At 43.9% G+C, this 24,329-nt stretch overlaps 1 protein-coding gene across 1 annotated transcript in view; it reads left to right on the top strand.

Moving 5' to 3' along the window:
* The window catches only part of LOC126281825 (adipokinetic hormone/corazonin-related peptide receptor variant I-like), a 156,656-nt gene that overhangs the window by 9,326 nt on the left and 123,001 nt on the right, over positions 1-24,329 (top strand). Inside the window, exon 2 of the mRNA XM_049981054.1 lies at positions 5,693-5,898. Within this exon, the coding sequence (XP_049837011.1) occupies positions 5,693-5,898 (206 nt within the window). The remainder of the gene's footprint in view (positions 1-5,692; positions 5,899-24,329) is intronic.

Here is a 24,329-nt window from a genome sequence, read left to right as displayed (position 1 = left end):
ACGCTCCAAGGCCGTTGATGTTGCACCTGACGAAGCCAGTCTAGATTTTCGGCTGCCCACGAGTGCATGTTACGCAAATTTTCATTAGCGTGGTTATTAAACGTTGCATCATCTAAAGAGCACACGATGGAAAAACGAAGGGTCGTCATTTAGTTGCTGAAGGGCTAACCGACAAAAATTTGTACGACGTTCGAAATTTCGGTCGTCGAGTGCCTGATGTAGTGGCAGATGGCGGTGACAGTTCTATCGATGCAGGATGCGAGTGACACTCTTGGCTGACTCCATATTCCTTAACAATATATCTCATACCACTGTGTGGCCTCATTAGCGCCGCAGCCAGACGTTCAGCCTGCCTGTCCCCACTAGCGTCTTAATAATTCGTGAAACTGGCTGGTGCGTCGGACACTGGCGATCCAGAGAGATACCCCTGCACCTCTGTACTGTTTTTATGGCATTTCTTTTACATTCACCACATAAAAGTAGTACACGTCACTGTTGTACATGTCTGCGCTTTTAATGGTGAAGCGCAAATGAGCGGCCTTCAGTGCAGACAAGTGAACAGGCAAATGCGTTGAGAATAGGTCGTAGTGTAGCGCTAGGGTAGCGTTGGCAGTGTTTCCACCACCGTTACCGATTCTAGTGACTGTGCTCTCAAATTATAGGGCGTTCTTCAATTTTTTATAATACCGGTTCCAATATAAACATTAAAATGCGCTGTATCACCGAAACTAGCTTCTAAAGAGCTTTCGAATACAGTTATAAAAAGTATACGGATCCATTTAAAAATATGTACTTCACTATCTCCGTTAAAACCAGTGCAAAAAACATTAACGGAACAAAAATATACGTACTCTCGACGCTCTAATATTTACCGATAATTGCGTTCCGATATGTAGAACCGTTCACAAAATGAAAAGCGTGTTGCACCTTGCGTGACTCACTCTGTGTATATATACAGATACTTACCTACATACAGGGTGTAATTAGTATGTGTGTATAATTCTATATTTTGTACCGTAATATGTACGCTCGTCAGTGAGGTGATTGTCTTTCCCCTGCACGGAACAGTCTCCCCGCAAACACGTCACAGACTTTGTAACCTAATGTTTTCAGCACAGTCGTAACTGCACCACTAGCTGAAACACGGCTGTCAGTATAAACTGACCGTTTTGCGCCCACACGTATACACATCAACTGACCTACTGCCCAGGGCAAAATAAACATTAATAGCTTGGTCTTGCTAATTGGAGATGCTAACCAATCTAAAAACGTACTACTCGTACTAGCTATAATTATTAGTCTGCAGATGAAGTAAACATTGATGCATTGTGGTTTAGTATACTGCCCTTAATCACCAGAAAAATATCTGCACTTATATCTGTTACATCATGTATATACATATGCACACATATGACTGATACAGGGATTAGTGATTCTAAACATTCATGGTGGTGTCTGTTTGTTCTATATCGTGTCTCCCTACCACTTTCGCGCAACGACGCTCTGAGCGTGTTTTTTTAGGGAATTGACTAGTTTGAACCTGGGACCTGTTGCTGATAAGGAGACAACAGACCACACATGACATGTTGAATTCAGAAGAGTTCAGTGAGACTAGCGATGATGTAACCAAGTACTTAATGATTTCAGCGTCAGCTCCACCGAACTCCCTGTAAAAGAATATTAATACTAACTAAATTTAGTGGAAGGGGTTCAAGGCTTCCCTATTTTTAGTTAGCTGGCAAAATAATGTCGAAAAAGCAGTTATGTTTACCATTGGAAATTTTATTCTACTCACAAAACATTGTTTATAATTTGCACTATTGATAAAAGGAAGTATTTTAATACAGGATGGTAAAAACCAACTGCGTTCAACAAAAATGTGAACGAATATTCCATGAATGGGTTTCCAAGTTCTACAATCGATCGAAGAATGACCTATGCCATATCACATCTATAATCTAGGTTTAAATTAAGTTTCACAAAAGAGAAAACGATCAAACTGGTCTACAGTGACCCTCAATTATCTTTAATTACTTATCTAACTTGTCGTAAATTACAGTGGCTGATGTGGCTTCTGAATAACTATATAAAAGAAAAATCATCGCGTTTCAGATTTTTACTTTAAGTGGCAAATGTGAACACCATGAGCTTTAATTTACGATCGACACTAGTATTACGCAAAAAGGGGGTGTAACAGATGAGACTTCTGCAGTTCTGAGTGAAGCCTTATGCGCTCAAAAATTAGGCATCGCGTGCGTTCATTACCTTATCGGTGTTTAGGCAGCGTCAGGGCGACGGGCAGCACAGCTCCGCTCACCTCGCCATCTCGGAAGCAACTCTTTTCTATCTTCTCCTTACTACAATTTACCGAAGCTGGTTTAAAAAAAAAAACTATCTGGCTGTGTTTTCATCTGATCAATCAGGGTCTCAATGTTAACCTTAAGCTCCGCCTGCAAAAATTCTGTCTATTCAATGAGAAACGTTATACTTTTCGTGGTGGGGCAATGTTTTTAAAGTTTGCAACGCAACAGAGACGCGAAAAAGTGTCACGCTAAAACTTGCGGGTGGTGTGGCCCTTTTGGTGTTATCGTAAGATCTATACTGTTTTTCTGGAGGGCTGTAGTTTTTAACATGGGCTAGGGGGTGGTCCTTGACGTAACGAAGAAGCGAAAAAGTCTCACGCTAAAACTTGTGGGTGTCGTCGTCCTAATGGTTAGCTGGCGACGTGGGTGTCCAGTCCGTCCCTTATCGTAGAGCCTCCGAGCTTAACACGGTTCTGCTCTCGGCTTCTGTCCTCGTTTCTCCCCTCGGAACTGCGTCTGTTTCACGATGGTAAGGTATGATATGCATTTAGTCATTCTTGTGTTAGTCTGTGGTATTCCATTTGCTCACTCGTTACTCGTATTACTTTGGTTAGTTTAATGTCACGATTTATTAGGAGCTATGTGACATACTAGTGGATTTGCTTATCGTGTCAGGGTTTTCATGGAAGGTGTTGGACTTGCCTGACACCTTACATGATCACAAAGTCGTTGTAGCTAGACGCAATACCGTTTCTTCCAAATCCACCAGAAACGAACGCAAAATAATTTTATTTAAGAAAGCGGATAAAGTGTCACTAGAATCCTTCCTAGGAGACAATCTCCACTCCTTCCGAACTGACTATGCAAATGTAGACGAGATGTGGCTCAAATTCAAAGATATAGTAGCAACAGCAATTGAGAGATTCATACCTCATAAATTGGTAAGAGATGTAACTGATCCCCCGTGGTACACAAAACAGGTCCGATCTCTGTTGCAGAGGCAACGGAAAAAGCATGCGAAGTTCAGAAGAACGCGAAATCCCGAAGATTGGCTGAAATTTACATACGCACGAAATTTGGCACGGACTTTAATGCGAGATGCCTTTAATAGGGTCCACAACGAAACATTGTCTCGAAATTTGGTAGAAAATCCGAAGAAATTCTGGTCGTATGTAAAGTACACAAGCGGGAAGACGCAGTCAATACCTCCGCTGCGCAGTGCCGATGGTACTGTTACCGACGACTGTGCTGCTAAAGTGGAGTTATTGAACGCAGTTTTCCGAAATTTGAATGGAATATTCCAAAATTTGAATGGAATATTCCAAAATTTGAAACACGAACAGCTGCTAACATGAGTTTCTTAGAAGTAGATACCTTAGGGGTTGCGAAGCAACTCAAACCGTTTGATACGTTCAAGTCTTCAGGTTCTGATTGTATACCGATTACGTTCCTTTCAGATTACGCTGATACTATTGCCCCGTACTTAGCGCTCATATACAACTGCTCGCTCACCGATAGATCTGTACCTACAGATTGTAAAATTGCGCAGATCGCACCAGTGTGTAAGATGGGTAGTAGGAGTTATCCATCTAACTACAGACCTATATCGCTGACGTCGGTTTGCAGTAGGGTTTTTGGAGCATATACTGTATTCAAACATTATGAATCACCTGGAAGGGAACGATCTATTGATACGTGATCAGCATTGTTTCATAAAATATCGTTCTTGTGCAACACAGCTAGCTCTTTATTCGCACGAAGTGATGGCCGCTATCGACAGGGGATCTCAAGTTGATTCCGTATTTCTAGATTTCCGGAAAGCTTTTGACATCGTTCCTCACAAGCGACTTCTAATCAAGCTACGGGACTATGGGGTATCGTCTCAGTTGTGAAATTTGGATTCGTGATTTCCTGTCAGGAAGGTCGCAGTTCGTAGTAATAGACGGCAAATCATCGAGTAAAACTGAAGTGATATAAGGTGTTCCCCAGGGAAGCGTCCTGGGACCTCTGCTGTTCCTGAAGTATATAAATGACCTGGGTGACAATCTGAGCAGTTCTATTAGGTTGTTCGTAGATGATGCTGTAATTTACCGTCTAGTAAGGTCATCCGAAGACCAGTATCAGTTACAAAACGATTTAGAAAATATTGCTGTATGGTGTGGCAGGTGGCAGTTCACGCTAAATAACGAAAAGTGTGAGGTGATCCACATGAAATCCAAAAGAAATCCGTTGGAATTCGATTACTCGATAAATAGTACAATTCTCAAGGCTGTCAATTCAACTAAGTACCTGGGTGTTAAAATTACGAACAACTTTAGTTGGAAAGACCACATAGATAATATTGTGAGGATGGCGAGCGAAAGGTTGCGTTTCTTTGGCAGGACACTTAGAACATGCAACAAGTCCACTAAAGAGACAGCTTACACTACACTCGTTCCTCCTCTGTTAGAAAATTGATTGCTGCGCGGTGTGGGATCCTTACCAGGTGGGATTGACGGAGGACATCGAAAGGGTGGAAAAAAGGGCAGCTCGTTTTGTATTATCACGTAGTAGGGGAGAGAGTGTGGCAGATATGATACGCGAATTGGGATGGAAGTCATTACAGCAAAGACGTTTTTCGTCGCGGCGAGATCTATTTACGATTTTTCAGTCAACAACTTTCTCTTCCGAAAGCGAAAATATTTTGTTAAGCCCAACCTACATAGGTAGGAATGATCATCAAAATAAAATAAGAGAAATCAGAGCTCGTAGAGAAAGGTTTAGGTGTTCGTTTTTCCCGCGCGCTCTTCGGGAGTGGAATGGTAGTGAGACAGGATGATTGTGGTTCGACGAACCCTCTACCAAGCACTTAAATGTGAATTTCAGAATAGTCATGTAGATGTAGATGTATATACTCACACCTGCCCCCCCCCCCCCCCCCCCCCCTGGTAGCTGAGTGGTCAGCGCGACGGGTTCGATTCCCCTCTGGGTCGGAGATTTACTCCGCTCAGAGAGTGGGTGTTGTGTTATCCTTATCATCATTTCATCCCCATCGACGCGCAAGTCGCCGCAGTGGTGTCAACTCGAAAGACTTGCACCAGGCGAACGGTCTACGCGACGGCAGGGCATAGCCACACGGTATTTTCATTTTTCTCGCACCTACCACCCGTCCTACACACACACACACACACACGCACACACACATAATTCAAAGTGCCCGAGGAAGTTCAAATCCTCATAGCAAAGCGTGAACACATACCATATTATTTTCCACTAGCAGGGAAAAACCTCACACAGGGGCCGCTGCTGTCGCGTTATCGTCCTGGAGGGAGGTCTATTAAGCTTTTCCATTGGCTGACTTCTTTTCACGGCCATCTCTTCTCTATCGTTGCCGGCGCTTGACTTTACAGTTCGTGTCACTTGCTGTTGCAGATAGCCATCTTCCACGTAGAGAGGGGCCCGTTCTGCGAGCTGTTCCTGCAGTGCGTGACGTACGGCTTCTACACGGAGCCGTGGCAGGAGCAGCTGTACGCCGCCTTCAGCCTCATGTGCATGTTCGTGCTGCCGCTCGCCATCCTCATCGGCACATACGTGTCTACTTTCATCACCATCTCACGTGAGTTATCGCTGCTTAATATGCTAATGACATCTCTCATTACTTGCAGCTACATGTGTCATATCGTCTATTATCCATACCGGATGTGACTGTCGCTCACATTGTCAATACCAGTCATGATAAGACCACTGCCACACTCACGTAATAACTGCGGTGTCCTGTCTCTAACACTGAAATCATCACTAACTATAACGTCGTCACCAACAGTAAACATCAATCCTAAGAATATTCAAATTATTTCATTCATAGTCCCCATTCACATTTATCTGAAAGTCCCACTGATTAATTTGCTTTATCAGTGTACACCTTCAGATCTGTTTAATTTTGAACTTGGCTTACGTCAGCACTTTCGTTGCAGGAGTCTGATAGTGAACTTCTGATTTTTTTTCTATGCACGTATGAGCTCTCAACTAAGGAAATTAAAGTTCGTACATAAATGGTATTTTAATCTAAATTTAGTGAGCACTGGTATTGTACATGTCTCTAGTTGGTTACTCTTATATTTTGCCACATTTTAATAGAATAATCGCTATAAAAGGCAAATACTTTGACCTCTACAGAATTTGATCAATGGCTGTGTCTAAAATTATTGGGTTGGAATTGCCTTTAGTTGAGTTGCTAGCAAATATGTATTAGATGCATAGACTGCAGATAGACACATTGCTTTGAAAAAGCATCGTTGTATGTGTATTTATTTTATTATTAGCGTTTACATTAAACAGTTTATGACGAAAATATGATAATGACGACAATTTTAAACATTCATGAGATACTGATTGGCGACTCCATGGAGTGCTGTGTAGACAACGACCATATATGTTAAATTAAAAGGATGGTCAGCGTTGGCCTTAATATTGATGGTTTATCAATAAACCATCAATATTACGGCCAACGCTGACATTCCTTTTAATTCATGAGGTACCTCCTAATACGGTGTCGAACCTCCTTTTTAGCCATCGTAGCGGAACAACTCTATGTGGTATTCACTCAACTAGTAGTTGAAAGGCTGCTCCACAAAACTGAGCCATGCTTTCTCTATAGCCATACCTAATTGCGAAAGTTCTGGCGTGCAGCATTTTGTGTACGACCTGTCATCTCAATTTTGCCCCATAAATGTTCGATGGAATTCATGTCGGGCGAACTGGATGGTCAAAACATTCTCTAGAATGGTTCAGAATGTTCTTCAAAGTAATCGCGAACAATACTGACCTGGTGACATGGTACATTGCCATCCATAAAAAATTCCATCGTTGAATGGTCTCCAGGTTGCCGAACATAGCCATTTCCAGTCAATGATCAGTTCAGCTTGGTCAGAGTACCCAGTCCATTCCATATAAACACATCCTGCACAACTATGGATCTACCATTAGCTTTCACGGTGCCCTGTTGACAACTTGGGTCCATGGCTTCGTAGGGCATGCGCCACACTCGAACACTACTATCAGCTCTTATCAACTGAAATCGGGACTTATCTCACCGCCGGACGGAGTGGCCGAGCGGCTGTAGGCGCTACAGTTTGGAATCGCGGGACCGCTACGGTCGCAGGTTCGAATCCTGCCTCGGGCATGAACGTGTGTGATCTCATTATATTAGTTAGGTTTAAGTAGTTCTAAGTTCTAGGGGACTGATGACCATTGCAGTTAAGTCCCATAGTGCTCAGAGACATTTGAACTTATCTCACGAGGGCACGGTTTTCCAGTCGTCTAGGTCCATCCGATATGATCAAGATCCCAAAATATATTCGTCGTACATCCTACACTGTTTACTGCAGTTCTTTCATGCCGTGTTGCTTGTCTGTTAGCACTGACAACTTTAGGCAGAGGCCGTTGCCCTTGGTCGTCAAGTGAAGGCCGTCGGTTCAAAATGGTTCAAATGGCTCTGAGCACTATGGGACTTAACATCTATGTTCATCAGTCCCCTAGATCTTAGAACTACTTAAACCTTACTAATCTAAGGACAACACACAACCTCCAGCCATCACGAGGCAGAGAAAATCCTTGACCCCGCCGGGAATCGAACCCGGGAACCCGGGCGCGGGAAGCGAGAACGCTACCGAACGACCACGAGATGCGGGCGAAGGCCGTCGGCCACTGCGTTGTCCGTGGTGAGAGATAACCCCTGGAATTTGGTATTCTCAGCACACTCTTGACACTGTTGATATCGGAATATTGAATTACCTAACGATTTCCGAAGAGGGATGTCCCACGAGTCGTTCCAACTACCATTCCGCGTTTGAAGTCTCTTAGTTCCCGTCATGCGGACATAAGCACGTTGAAAATCTTTTCACGTGAATCAGCTGAGTAGAAATGACAGCTCTGCCTGTACAGTGTCCTTTTCCACCTTGTGTACGCCATATTTCCGCTGTGCATGTTGCTGTCCCATGACTTTTGTCAACTCAGTATAAATGTACTTGACTTGCTTTGGGTTAGAATTCAACTGATCTGTACCACGTTATCGGTGTCGTACAGGAGATCCCCTCACTCTCTCAGGGAACTTATTCTTTATATTGCCTGCTGACCCTAAAGATAGTGTGGGTCATTGTGTGCCAGATCGCTCAGTTCCACACAGCTTTTTAATGTAAGCTGCAGCCTCACCTAGAAGTTTCAACACAAGGGAACATTTCCTATAAGTTTTCAATACCCAACATAAACCTACGTCGAAATCTACGACGACCGACACAATACTTCTCGTAGAGTTGATGGTTTCTTTTGAATTTGAATCACCTGGACACCATTTCTTTCAAACAACCTGGAAGCTAATGAATGTCTTACGAGGTGCTACTGCTTAGTTCAAAATTAACCTCCTAAAGTGACGCTGACTCGCTGAGAAGTCGGGTTATTGTTAATGCAAGGAACTACAAAGTAACCCATATGTGAAATAGTGAGAGATACACAGAACACTTAAAATTTTAGTTAAAATCAATGAAAAAGAATTTGAGATTTCTAGTCTATAAATAACATTTTTGTGAAGTATTCGTGGAAGAAGAGATTAAATTTATGCTTAGAAGCTTCTGTTTGCTACAATTCGTATTGTTCATCAGTTTGACACTAAACAATAATGGTCGCAGTGCAAAGCGCTGTTCTATTACTTACAGTAATTTTTCTTAAGACCTCTCCTTAACTGTAGAACTAGTCTCTCCTCACAAAAAAATGGTTCAGATAGCTCTGAGCACTATGGGACTTAACATCTGAGGTCATCAGTCCCCTAGAACAGAGAACTACTTAAACCAAACTAACCTAACGACATCACACATATCCATGCATTAGGCAGGATTTGAACCTGCGACCTTAGCGGTCACGCGGTTCCGGACTGAAGCGCCTAGAACCGCTTGGCCACCGCGGCCGTTCTCTCCTTACATAAACCTTTCTGAAGGAATGTGATATACACTATTTGGAAACCTTCCACGAAACTTGACATACCTCCTACAGTTTGTAAACCAATTTCGGCGAATAGTAGAATACCGTGTGAATATGCTGTCATTTCATGACTGTGACAACATATCCTAATGAGAACTCAAAGTGGATGTACTTGTGTAACTCAGAGTACATCTTAATAAAGATTATAATTTCTGTAGGAAAAACGTCGCTTCTCTCGGTGATAAAGACTCCGGTATGTTTTACTTAGAAAACCGGTTTTGGCCTTTGTTACAACTCATGCTCACATCCCCACATCTAAGTACCGCAACGCACCGCTCGTCCACAGCGTTAAGAGTCAGCTGAACGTGTCAAAACCGAGTATCCTAACAAAGGAAATGTACGAAGTGACCCACACCGTCTCTTTCTTTTTTATAGTTACGAGTGGCTCGTCATCATAAGTCGCTGTGCTCATTGCTGAGCGTCGTGACCCCATGAGCCTAGCGTCTCTGTCCCTTCCCTTCCTTTAATCGACCTGTGAGCTGGACCTGTTCTTCTCGACCAATTATCATGAGTTTAGACTTGCTGAGGTTGATGTCTAAACCATATGCTAGACTAATGTCCTTTATTCTGAGCAAGTTCATCTTCGCTGTTGGCTAAAATCACAGTGTCAACAGCGAAACGGAGGTTGTTTATAGTTCTTCCGCCAATTGGATGCCTTTGGACCAACCACAAAGAGCTTTCCTAATGACATGTTCTGCCTAGATGTTGTACAGTTGTGGAGGTAGGACACAACCCTGTCTCACACCTTTTGATACTCTGGTTACGGTCCCCTTATTCCTCAAGGCGTCAGTCATTTAACTCTACGTTCTTCTCTCGGTTGCCAGTGTAATCCTCAGTCCTATCGCGTCTCACATGAATAATTTTTTAGTTTGGTGACTGTAAATAGTTACGTTGCTATGTTTGACAATGGAAGCGAAAGGAGGGAAGGTGTAGACATTACTCTTGTGTAATACCAGCAATGGGACCATTCTCATAAATTTATCCTCATCGAAGACTGATCATCACCAACAGAGCTGCATAACGTCACTACAAGAACTTTGTACGTCTGCGATAAACACCTAACCCAGAACACACACAAAGTTATTCTTTCACTGGTAACACTTCAGTCAGATGTTGACGAAGAACGTGTATAAGATGCATCTCACTGAAGGATCGAAATACGGAAGGATAAACGTTATGTGAGAACACCGTGAAGGAAAGTCATGAAGCCCACAAACGTTAAGAAACATGACGGAAATGTGTGACTAGAAGAAGAGAAGGTGACACATCCTGTAAGGCATAGGATAGCAGAAGTCAATGCATAATATTCAAGGGCAAAGCACTCATTTCTCAAGAAGAGATGTTAAAGTCCAAATTTATGTCTCTGGCCATCAGAAAGTGTTTCTTTGGATATTTCAGATATCTCAACGACTCAGAAAACTGTCAGGAATGAAACAATTGGAGTCATTCTGAGAACGATGTTGCAGTAAAGTAATGGATGTACTGTTACAAAAGCCGACACCGAAGCGTTCAGAAATGGGACAGAAAAAACAAACCTACGTAATTCTACCACGGTGTTTATTTTGCACAAACACTCAACATGTTCAGGTCAGAAAGGCCGGGTTTTCTCTCTGTTTTCTATAGGTATACTTTCCACATTTATGTAATGAAATTCTAAATGAAGCTATAATTTGCATAGTTTAATGCATACGTGATCCACACTACACAGCGGAGCAGAAACACTACTAACAGTATTACATGTGTATGTAAGATGTTTCTTCCAAGTGAATTTTTTTATACTCATCGCATTTCATTGAACTTTCGTTATCAGTTCTTCCCCATAGATAGCATCTGTCTCTCTTCTTACTTGTAGGCTCATTTTCTTCCGACGCGGAGGGAGGACATTCAAAGAGGGAGGAAAGTGTTACATCTAAATGAAAGGAAAAATGCAAATGAAACTGGTGGAAATTAATTTTGAAAAGGGGTAAAGTTAGTAAAGAAAGGAAATGTGCGGCCGTTACGTTAACAATTAACTAGCGGTAACTAGATATTTGAGATTTTGGGGAAATTACGGTAGCTAGTCCTATGGACAATTACGATAGTAACTGAAAAAGAAAGGTTATTACACATATAATTAGCACTAGAAGCGTGGCAACTGAAGGTTGACATGTGTACTGTGAAAGCTGAAAGTTTGTCAAAAGTAATAAATTTCGCTACACTCTGACTTAATCTAACAAAAGAATTAATGAAACCGGAAAATTGAAAGTTAATTTCGTGACTGAAATTAATAGTGAACTTTGTTTCTAAAGCACTACGAAATTCAATAAAATAAGGTTAGTCTTGGGCTACCTCAACAATCATTTCGAAAGCTATTTGAATCTACGCAATTTAGAAAGAAGAGATTTAACTTTGAACTTGAATTTAATGATTTTGAACAATTAACAATAGTAAAATTTAGGACGTACCAAGCTGAGCTGTAGTCACAGGTAAGCTAAAATATGGTAACAGAACTCGCACTCATAATTTGTGCTATCTAAATATTGTAGTCAGCTATGAATACTTTAACTGAACTTTGAAATTAAAGCAGTGAAATGGAATATTACTTTAATGCTGGCGTTTGAATTTCAACGACACTCGGGTTCATTCTGGGAAAAGAAGGGACCCTGCTTGGTAATGCAATTGGGACAATGAGCATGCTAAGTTGCTATAATTATAGTTAGGAAAATGGAACAGTTTGAAAAGCTGAGGTCTGCCATACAGTTCTAAAACTTGACGTGCTTCCAGTCTTCCTTGTTGGTTGATTGAAGGTTTGAAGCCGTCGATCGAGGAGGTGGCGACAGTCACTCATTGTCGTCCGTCGCTGTTGCAGAAGCTGGATGTTGGCGCGCCTTCTTCTCGACACGGTCACCAGGCGAAAACCTCTTGATGTGTGCCAGCTAGCGACTTCCGTCCGCGAAACCATGTCAGAAACTAACATAGCAAGTCGAGCGCAATTACATGGTGCCAAACCCCGAAAGCGCGGCAACTCGCGGGAGCGTCACACAACACACCTGCTCCACTGCCCTCCTCCAGCCAGACACCTCTCTGTCCGCACTCCACGCGGCCGAGTTCACACTACCAAACACTTTGGTTCTCCACACGACCTATCGATGTATTCGTTCGATAGAATAGTTTTCCCTAGGCCAATTCCATCGTATACATACAAATAATATTCACAAAACAAACCAATTATAAATCGACAAACAACTACAATATACAAAGATACAGAAATGTTATATCTTCAGGTGACAAAATAAGGAAAAAAATGTGCAGTGCAATAGATGGAAATAGGAGGATATGCATTTCCGGCGTTACATATTCTTCTCGGGTATGCTGCCGGATCACAGCGTCTTAATGACACAATACTTCCCCGGTCCAATTGCAAGGATTCTTCCAGATGGACCCCGGGTAAAAAGCGACGCGACATCAAAGCTCTTGGCCCTCACATCGGTAAATGCGAACATCACATCTCCAATTCTATGATGTTTATTCAGAGATTGAAGTCCTTGTCTCTTAGTCCCTCGGATTTGCTTGTGACCTTTGATGTCGTGTCGCTTTTTACCCGGGTTCCTCTGGAAGAATCCGTGCAATAAATTGGTGAGAAACTGGATGAGGAAACAACCAGGCTTTGTCGCCACGTGCTGACGTCGACGTACTTTTTATTCAATGACAATTATTTTGAACAGACTGACGGAGTGGCTATTGGGAGGTCATTGTCCCCAATAGTCGCCAATCTTTTTATGGAAGATTTTGAGGACACGGCGTCCTTAAAACCAACCTGTTTCTGGAGGTACGTTGACGATACGTTTATGGTGTGGCCTCATGGGAGAGAAGCTCTTGACCGCCTCCTAGATCATTTTAATTCCCTGCATCCTAGCATCAAGTTTACCACGGAGGTGGAAAGTGCTGGAAAACTTCCGTTTCTGGACGTTCTGGTGTAAAGAAAGGATGATGGGACACTGCATGCTTCTAGCTGTCATCCATCGTTCCAGCGTCTGGGGGTCCTGCGGACATTCGCGAGAAGAGCTTATGCCATTTCAGATGGAGAAAGCTTGACACAAGAATTGGATCATCTTAAGGTTGTGTTCAAGCAGAATGGCTATACAGATAAACAGATCCGTCGTGCTTTCCAGTTGGGACCTTCGCCTGAACCACCAGAAGATACCTGCAAATCGGTGGCTTTTCTGCCTTTTTCTGGGAGCATTTCCTCGAAGATAGGAACAATTCTGAAAAGACATCATATCAAAAGTATTTTTCGTCCGCCAGCCAAGATTAGAACGCTCCTTGGCTCTGTAAAGGATGACTTGGGTTTGAGGAAGCCCGGTGTGTACAAGATCCCTTGCCAGTGTGGGAAGGCTTATATTGGTCAGGCAACCCGGACCATTCAGGACCGATGTGTTGAGCATCAGCGGCACATACGGCTGCTCCAACCTGAGAAATTTGCAGTGGTGGAGCCTGTCTCACCGAGGGACACAGAATACTATATGACGAGACACAAATGATGGCCCATGCATCTCGCTATTGAGACTGTGTTTTAAAAGAATCCATAGAGATTCGTTTATCTGACAATCTTATTAATAGAGATAAGGGTTATCTTTTAAGTAAGACTTGGGACCCGGTGTTATCTGACATTAAAAAACAACGGTCTGTGTTTCGATCTTAGGAGTAACTTTTTTTTAATTTTTGACAGCGATATCTCGATTTCGCCTATTTCCACCACTGGCGGCGCGGTATGTTTACTGCGCTAGAGGGCAGTTACGGCACCTTCTCGCGCACACGTTGTGGGTCTTCAGCGGCGTATATAGGGGCTGCCGCTTGCCCTGGGAAGTCCCATTCTCCATGACGATCGACCCTTTCCTGACAACCCTAGTAAGCCTAACCATTTTGCTTCCCACCTATCCGAGGTCTTCTCCATTCCTGACGATCCCCATTTTGATTGCTCCCTCTTCCACACCGTCCTTGACCGCACTGACACCTCTGTCCCCCCACTCGCCCCTAGCTTCCAGTACTTGGATCGGTTGCCCCCTCCGACATCAACACTCCCATCACCACACAAGACATCACACTTGTCCACCGCTCCAAACGAACACCACCCCTGGTCATGATGGCGTCACCTACCGTCACCTCAAGGAATCCCCTCCATCCTTCCTGTCTGTCCTTGCTACCCTGTACAATGTCCTCCTCTCCACTGGATTTTACCCCGACCTGTGGAAGACTTCCTGTGCCCTGATGTTCCCTAAACCTAACAAACCCCCCTCTGATACCTCTTCCTATTGTCCAATCTGCGTCACCTCCGTGTTCAGTAAGGTCTTCGAGGCCATCCTCTCTCGCTGTATTCAACGCCACCTTAACCAGCACCACCTCCTTCCGGCCTTCCTTCTCCACCGACTACCAGCTCCTTAACCTCACCAATCTTCTTTTCCTCCAACTCCTGTCGCTCCACTATCTTTGTTTGCCTTGACGCCTATGACCGTGTCTGGCATCCTGGGCTCCTCTTCAAACTTCAGACCTATGCTCTCCCCATCAACTTCGTCCATCTCGTTGCTTACTTCCCCTCCCATCGTCCCTCATATGTGACTATCCACAATTCCAACACCCGTACTTTCTACCTTTCTGCCAGTGTGCCCCAAGGTTCTGTCCTTTCCCCTCTCCTCTATCTCCTGTACACAGCTGATATGCCCAAACCTCCCCCTCCTGTTCATCTTCTCCAGTTCGCTGATGACACCACCTTCCTAGCCCTTTATCCTACTCATCAACGGTCCCAACGTACCCTCCAAACACACCTTGACCAATTCACCACTTCGTGCAATCAGTGGTTCCTCCGTGTTAATCCCTCCAAGACCCAGGCGATCATCATAGGCCGCACTACCCTTCCGCCTCCATGATTTCTACCTCACCATGTATGGCCGTCCTATCCACCTCACCTGTACCCTCAAATACCTTGGCCGCACACTCGACCGCCACCGCACCTGGACTCCCCATCTCCTTACCATCCAAAACAAAGCTCACAACTGCCTCCGCCTCTTGAAACTCCTGTCCAGCCGGATGTGGGGTCTGCATACTTCCACCATCCTTTGCAACTACAAATCCTTGATCCGCCCCATCCTCTGTTATGCCAGCGTCGCTTGGATTTCCGCCCTTCCCCGGTTCTATCAAGCCCTCCAAATACTCGAACGACATGCGCTCCACCTCGCCTTCCGCATACGCCTTCCGTCTCCCACGCGCATCCTCTACGACCTCATCCCCTTCCCCCACCTTCTCCTTTTCCTTGAACACATCTGCACACTCTATATTGTCTGCCCCCTTGATCCCCCTCACCCCTGGTTTCTCCCATCCTCTCAACCCCCAACCAGTTGCCGTGCCTTTACCGTTGTGTCCCACCCTCTCTCCATCTCCACACCCTCCATCTCCTTTCCCGACACAACTTCCACCGTCTACCCCTCCCGGATGATGAGCTTCGCCCTGACATCTACCCTTCCTACCAACTCTAACTGCTTCTTCCTGCCTCCTCCTCTGGGCTACCTTTCTTCCCCCTCCCTACTCCTGAGCGGCTTCCCCATCCTACTCCCCCTCCATCTCTTGTGCCTCCTTCCAGTGTCTCTGCGCTTCCTCCTGCCCTGTCTGCCCTCTTCCTCTCCCACCCCACGTGTCTCGTGCCTCTTCGTTAACCCACTGATGCCCCTCCCCTCTTCATCCCGCCTCTTCCCCAGCTGCCCCTTGATCTTCCCTCCTTTTCCTTACTCTCTGACCCTTTCCCTCGGCAGGTCCCACCCGGCTGTTTTATTGTTCGTCGTGTGTGCTCAAAGTGGGTTTTAAGTGTGTTGTTCCGGAGTGTTTTTACTACTGTGGCCAACTTTTAACCTGTGCCTGCTCATTCAGCGTCTTCTCTGTGTTTTAAGAATCGCCAACTGTGTTTTTTAACTTTCTGGTGCCTTTTTTTAACTGTCCCCCCATGAACGTCTTCATGTCAGTGTATATTTTACCTCCATTTTCTCCCCTTACTGTTTTATGTTCCCCTTTTTATCTCCTTATGTATGTATCATTTTATTCTTGTTTTAGTTGTAGTGTCACTCGACTGAACAGTGGCGGATTGTGCTGCTGACAGAATGAAATTACAATAAAGAAAGAAAAAAAAACAAAAACGCTGGGATGTCGGTTCCGGCGAGATCATGCACCAGCACTCTCACCTGAAGATGGCGGCCAGTTGGATCGCGGAAATATCGTGTCATGAAGACTTTATTATCTGGCTGCATACCTGAGAAGAAAATTATCACTATGGGGATGTTTTCAGTGCAGGGTGTACTAATCTCATTGCGCTCAAGAAAATGGTAAACACGGAGGGTTATGAACACAGGATATTGAAAGGGTAATGTAGTATGTACAGGGGGATGAAAATTTAATACCCATGGCGGACTGGAATGATGTTGTAGGGGAAGGAGCAGAAGAAAAGGTTGCAGGAGAATATGGGCTTGGGACAAGGAATGACAGAGAAGAAAGACTAATTGAGTTCTATAACCAGTTTCAGGTAGTAATAGCGAATACCCTATTCAAGAATCACAGCAGGAGGAGGTAAATTTGGAAAAGGCCAGGTGATAAGGGAAGATTTCAGTGACTCGTAGATTACAATATGGTCAGAAAGAGATTCCGAAATCAGATACTGGATTATAAGGCGTACCAAGGAGAAGATATAGACTGAGATCACAATACAGTAGTGATGAAGAGTAGGCTGAAGTTTAAGACATTAGTCAGAAACAAACAATACGCAAAGAAGTGGGATGCAGAAGTATTAAGGAATGACGAGATACACATGAAGTTCTCTAAGGCTAACAATAAAGCAATAAGGAATAGCTCAGTAGGTAACACAGTTGAAGAGGAATGAAAAACTCTAAAAAGGACCAGTACAGAAGTTCAGAAGGAAAACATAGCTAAGAAGAAGTTAATTGTGAAGAAACCATGGGTAACAGAAGAAACACTTCAGTTGATTGATGAAAGGAGAAGGTACAATAGTGTTCGGGGAAACTCAGGCATACAGACTTAAGAGTCGCTGAAGAATGAAATAAACAGGAAGTGCAGGGAAGCTAAGAAGAAATGGCTGCAGGAAAAATGTGAAGACATCGAAAAGAAAATGATTAGCGAGGCCAGACCCAGCATACAGGATAGTCGAAACAACCTTCGGTTACATTAAAAGCAAGGGTGGTAGCATTAAGAGTGCAACGGGAATCACACTGTTAAATGCAGAGGAGGGAGCGGATAGGTGGAAAGAATACATTGAAAGCCTCTACGAGGGGGAAGATTTATCTGATGTGATAGAAGAACAAACAGGAGTAGATTTAGAAGAAATAGGGGATCCAGTATTAGAATCAGAATTTAAGAGCTTTGGAGGCCTTAAGGTCAAAGAAGACAGAAGGGATAGGTAACAACCCATCAGAATTTCTAAAATCATTGGGGAAGTGGCAAAAACCGACTATTTAAGTTGGTGTATAAAATGTATGAGTCTGGCGACATAGAATTTGACTTTTGGAAAATCATCATGTGGACAATTCCGAAGACGGCAAGAGCTCACAGGTGCGAGAATTATGGCACAATCAGCTTAACAGCTCATGCATCCAAGCTGCTTACAAGAATAATATACACAAGGATGGAGAAGAAAATTGAGGATGCGCTAGGTGACGATCAGTTTGGCTTTAGGAAAAGTAAAGGCACGAGAGAGGCAATTCTGACGTTGCGTTTAATAATGGAAGCAAGACTAAAGAAATATCAAGACACTTTCATAGGATTTGTCGACTTCGAAAAAGCGTTCGACAATAGAAAATTGTGCAAGATGTTCGAAATTCTGAAAAAAGTAGGAGTAAGCTATAGGAAAAGACGGGTCGTGTACAATATGTACAACAGCCAAGAGGGAATGCGGTTGTAGGCGCTTCAGTCTGGTACCGCGTGACCGCTACGATCGCAGGTTCGAATCCTGCCTCAGGAATGGATGTGTGTGATGTACTTAGGTTAGTTAGGTTTAAGTAGTTCTAATAAGTTCTAGGGAACTGATGACCACAGATGTTAAGTCCCATAGTGGTCAGAGCCATTTGATCCATTTTGAACCAAAAGAGAATAATAAGAGGGGATGACCAAGAACGAAGTGCTCACATTAAAAAGAGTGTAAGACGAGGATGTAGCCTTTCACTCCTACTGTTCAATCTGTACATCGAGGAAGCAATGGTGGAAATAAAAGATAGGTTCAGGAGTGGAATTAAAATTCAAGGCGAAAGGATATCAGTAACACGATTCGCTGAAGACATTGCTGTCCTGAGTGAAAGTGAAGAAGAATTACATGATTTGCTGAACGGAATTAATAGTTTAATGCAAACAGTGAGGGGCATGGAGGAGATAGACACAAATATGCTGGAGGAGGAAATTGACTGATAGAGTGAGAGGGGGAAATCGACTGAGAGGAAAGGAGTAAATGGACAGAGAAAGGAAAAAGGAAGATGGGGACAGAGACAAGGGGTGGAAGAGAGATGCAGAGACAGAGAGGTGGAGGAAATTGACAGAGAAAGGGAAGAGGAAGCGGTGGACAGAGACGTGAGAGGAGGAGATGTAGAGGGAAAGGAAAGAGGAGGAAATGAACAGAGAGATGGACACGACGAGATGGACAGAGAGAGAGAAGAAATACATGGAAGACTGGAATAAATACTACCCAAGCAGCGCAGGGGACTCAGCTAGTACAATGTAAATTATACACTGAGGTGATGAAAGTCATGGGATACGTTCTGATATCGTGTCTGAACTCCTTTTGCCCGGTGTGCAACTCGACTTGGCATCGACTCAACAACTTGTTGGAAGTCGTACGCAGAAATCTTGAACCGTGCTGCACCAATAACCATCCATAACTTTGAAAGTGTTGCCGGTGCCGGATTTTGTGCAAGAATTGACCTCTCGAATATGTCCCATAAAATTTTTTCTATGGGACTGATGTAGGGGCGATATGGATGGCCAAATAATTTACTTGAACTATCTAGAAAGGTTTTCGAAACAGTCGCAAACAGTTGTGGTCCAGTGACATGTGGTCCGTGAAGCCCATGATTGGCTGCAAATGAAGTAGCCGAACATAACCATTCCAGTCAACGACCTGTTCAGTTGGGTCAGAGGACCCAGTCCATTCCATATAGACGCACCCCACATCATACTGGAGCCAGGACCAGCTTGCACAGTGCCTTTTGGACAGCTGGCGTCAATGGCTGACGGGGTTTGCGCCACTCTTGAACCCTACCATCAGTACTTGCCGACTGGGATGGCGACTCGCCTCACCTGACAAGGCCACTTTTTTCAGACGTCTAGGGTCCCACCGGAAAGGTCACAAGATCAATAGTGTCACTGAATGTAATTTTGTTGTTTTAGGAAAGGCACTCGTTTCGGTCGTCTGCAGTCACAGACCATTAACGCCAAATTTTGCCGCAGAATCCTAAGGGACACGTTCGTCGTACGACCCACATTAATTTCTGCAGTTATTGCATGCAGTGTTGCTTGTCCTTCAGCACTGATAGCTCAATTCAAACGCCGCTGCTCTCTGTACTCGCCGGCTACTTCGTTCTCTTTGTGAGAATGCCTGGAAATTTTTATTCTCGGCACGCTGTTGACACTGGGATCTCAGAATATTGAATTCCAATGCGCCTAGCTCAGACTATCACATCGCATTTAAACCCTGTTAATTACCGCTGTGCGGCCATAATCACATCGAAAACCTTTTCACATGAATTACCTGAGCTCCGCCAATGCACTCAACGTCTGTGCGTGATTGTCGCGCCACGTGTATATGTGAATATCGCTGCACGTGCATTATAAAAAGGCGATAGGACTTTTTAAAAAATTCTCGAAAAGTTCTGGACCGATTTACTCCACATTTTTATACGATATTCCAATGAACATTCGAAGGGACATTGGCTATATACTTCTTTATGGGCATAATACAGAATACGTAGTATATGAAGGGGAATTGTTGCAAACTGTTTGACCGATTCACTTCAAATTTTTACGCGATACTCCAGTGAACATTGGGACGACTATAGGCTATATATTTCTTTAAATACGTATAATATGCTAATAGTTGCATTAATAGGAGAATGTTGTTACTAACAGGCCATGAAAGTTCGTAACCGATTTACTTTCTATAATTACACCATACTTTAATGTAAATTTCGACGGACATATGACACATATTTTAATGAACATAATGCATAAATATGTATGTAAGGCATCGTTAGATCTTCGTAAGTGTACCCATCCAAAGACTAAAATTATGTGAAGTCCTGCCGTTCAAGGTACTATTAGCACAAACTCAACAGCTAGAGACGTGTCTCTCATAAAGATATACCGACGATACCAACCGATTTACACAACCATTTTAAGCGACATCAGTTCCTCCCCAACGTTTCGTTTCCAATAACAACAGATAGGCTTAAGGTCAGAGAGAGGGACAGTGAGAGAAGAAAAGGGACATGGAGAGCGGAAGAAAGAGATAGAGAGATGATTCACAGGAGGGGGGAGAGAAGGAGGAGATGAACAAAGGGAGGGGGCAGCGGGAGGTGGACAGACAAAGTGCGGAAGAAGTTTAGGATGTGTTTCCCCTTCCCATACGTATGTAGAAACTGCGATGCTTTGCTGGGTTCACTAGAGTAAATTGCAACCTCAAAACTGTCTCGTATTATAATTCATAAATTCCTTCTGTGTTATTTAGAAGAGAGAAAATGAACCCACTGGAGATGGAAAATGCTCTCTGGGATTGTTTGGCCACTAAAACAAGAAATATCATGTTTTCTCATGGTAGAAATACATGTCATTATTACATAATAGGAAGCAAATTCGGAGAAGAAAAGTGCTTCAAACACAAGAGCAATGTGTGTTTCACAGGATTGGTTGCCACTGATTCTGCGTTGATTGTTTGAGAGAAGCTGGTTTCCTACATGTAAATTATAATATATGAGCTTAGAATATGCTTTTACGGTCCCGCAACACACGGATATCAGTGACATTGTTCTCTGTAATTCTGCAGATTCCATCTTTCATCCATTTTTTAAATGTAGACATCTTCCCTCCTTACTAACCACGAGGGACGATTATTCGCTGTGCAAGAGATTGTCGATAAATGTGAGCTAGGAAAGCAACCAGTTCTGAGATCTACACAGCGTAAAATCTAATGGCTATTCCATTAGGGTCTGGCGCTGGTTCGCTTCAAGTACTGTTAATGGTTTTTCAATACCGGTTATGTCATCTCTTGTAGAAGAGGTGTTATAAGATTCTTTAACACTGCTTGATTTCCTCCTAAATATACTCATGCTCAAAAGTTAGGATAGTGCTGATATATGGTGAAACCGCTCTGGTAGGCAGTTTGCGAGTTTAAATCACCTCGGGGTATGACCATGCGGTGCATTTGACCTGCGGTCGTCGCACGGTGGCGCACGTCAGAGTACGGTGCAGCGAGTAGGTGTGCAGACGTTTACAGATGTGCTAATGGTGACTGTGTGGTGAAAATGACTCAAAGAAAACACATTGATGACATTATGAGGGGTGGAATACTAGGGCGACTGGAGGCTGGTTAAACACAGCAGGTAGTAGCACGGTCCCTCCGTGAGCCACAAAGTGTGATATCAAGATTATGGCAACGATTCCAGCAGACAAAAAACGTGTCCAGGCGCTACAGTACGGGACGTCCACAGTGTACAACACCACAAGAAGACTTATATCTCACCATGAGTGCCCGCAGGCGGCCACGGAATACTGCCAGTAGCCTTGCTTAGGACCTTACCTCAGCCACTGCAAGAGTTGTCTCCAGACACACAGTCTACAGACGACTGAACAGACATGGTTTATTCGCCCGGAGACCTGCAAAGTGCATTCCACTGACCCCTGGTCACAGGAGAGCCCGTAAAGCCTGATGTCCAGAACATAGTACATGGTCATTGGAACAGTGGTCCCTGGTTATGGTCACGGACGAGTCCAGGTATAGTCTGAACAGTGATTCTAACCGGGATTTCCTCTGGCGTGAACCAGAAAATAGATACCAACCTCTTAATGTCCTTGAAAGGAACCTGTATGGAGGTCGTGGTTTGATGGTGCACGTACACCCCTGCATGTCTTTGACAGAAGAACTGTAACAGGCCTGGTGTAACGGGACGTCATTTTGAAGGAGTATGTATGCCTTTTCAGGGGTGCAGTGGGTGCCACCTTCCTTCTGATCTTCTGATGGATGATAACGCACGGCCCCGCCACGTTGCCATCATGGAGGAGTAACTTGAAACAGAAGATGGCAGGCGCATGGAGTGGTCTGCCTGTTCTCCAGACCTAAACCCCATCGAGCACGTCTGGGATGCTCTCGGTCGACGTATCGCTGCACGTCTTGGTTCAAATGGTTCAAATGGCTCTGAGCACTATGGGAATCAATATGTGAGGTCATTATTTCCCTAGAACTTAGAACTACGTAAACCTAACTAACCTAAGGACATCACACACATGCCCGAGGCAGGATTTGAACCAGCGACCGTAGCGATCCCGCAGTTCCAGACTGAAGCTTCTCGAACCGCTCGACCACACCGTACGGCACTGCACGTCTTCAAACCCCTAGGACGCTGCAGAGGCACTGGTGCTAGAATGGGAGGCTGTACCCCAGCAGCTGCTCGACCACCTCACCCAGAGTATGTCAACCCGTTGTGCGGCCTGTGTACGTGTGCATGGTGATCATATCCCAATTGATGTCGGGGTACATGCTCAGGAAACAGTGTCGTTTTGTAGCACATGTGTTTCGTGACAATTTTCTCAACTTATCACCAATACCGTGGACTTACAGATCCGTGTCGTGTCTGTTATTTATGTGCCTATACTATTAGCGCCAGTTGTGTGAAGTGCCACGTTGTGTGGCACCACATTCTGCAGCTATCCTTAATTTATGAGCATGAGTCTACAGAAGGCGAGTGGAAACGCTTACTTCCAAATATGAAAATAGCCGTCGCATTTATCATTAATGCGCACCAGTTTTTTCAAGATCCTGTTTTTCGCGAAATTAAAAATCACACCAAAGTAGTGACGAAGCATAGCGCAGAAGTGCTGCACAGTGCTTCCAGTACTCCAGTAATTGCCACGAGTGACGGTGAAGCGTGGCAGTGGCGTAGGAGCTAGCAGCAGGGCGGACATACGTTCATGTCGCACGCTGCGCCATGACACTGCTCGGTGACACTCTGCAGCTGCAACAGAAACGTTTCTGCAGCGTTTGATCACTCACCGTACAACCCGGACTTGTGTTCCTCTGATTTTTGACTCTCACAGTGGTCTTCATTTCGCGACTCATCGGACCTGTTTTGAAATAAATAAATAAATAAATAAATAAAAAGCTCTCGTTATTTAGCCGACGCGACTTGTTTTAACTCAACTCTTTTTATCACTGGTATGTCTTTGGGAAATATCTACGTTAATACAAAAACGTCTCCATCGCTCAACGCCAAAAAAGGAAAAGAAAAAATCATACATTCAGAATTCTACGTCATTTTTTTCTCTGGATAAATAATCTTAATTATAGCATTTTTTCTTCATCGTTGAGCGAAGTTTACGTTTTTGTAGTAATTGAGAACATTTGCTAAAAAGAACAAAACAGCACAAATAGGAGCTGGTACACTACGAAAATATCTCGGCTAAATTATTAAGTATTGTTTAATATTGATCAATACCTTTTCTATATTTAGAAGTCAACCGCTCGAACCGCCTAGTATTTATGTATCGTTAGGAAAAAGTCAAGGAATGTGCCATAAAAAATATCAAAACTGTACAATAATGGCTAGAAAACTGCTTAGACGCAGGCATTGGGATTACTGGAGCGCACTGCAATTAACAGACATCACGGTACTGAGAGCTGCCCCTGTGGCAATGGACTCTGTTCCCCAGTCCAGTTTTGGTCGATAGCAACTGCAATCTCGCAAATAACGGCTGCGGTTTCAAAGGCTTTACGGCTTACACATTCCT

The sequence above is a fragment of the Schistocerca gregaria genome, chromosome 7 (assembly GCF_023897955.1).
Source record: "Schistocerca gregaria isolate iqSchGreg1 chromosome 7, iqSchGreg1.2, whole genome shotgun sequence".
Classification (NCBI taxonomy): Eukaryota; Metazoa; Arthropoda; class Insecta; order Orthoptera; family Acrididae; genus Schistocerca; species Schistocerca gregaria.
Note: the sequence above shows the minus strand (reverse complement) of the source record. Positions and strands in the feature narration are given on the sequence as shown.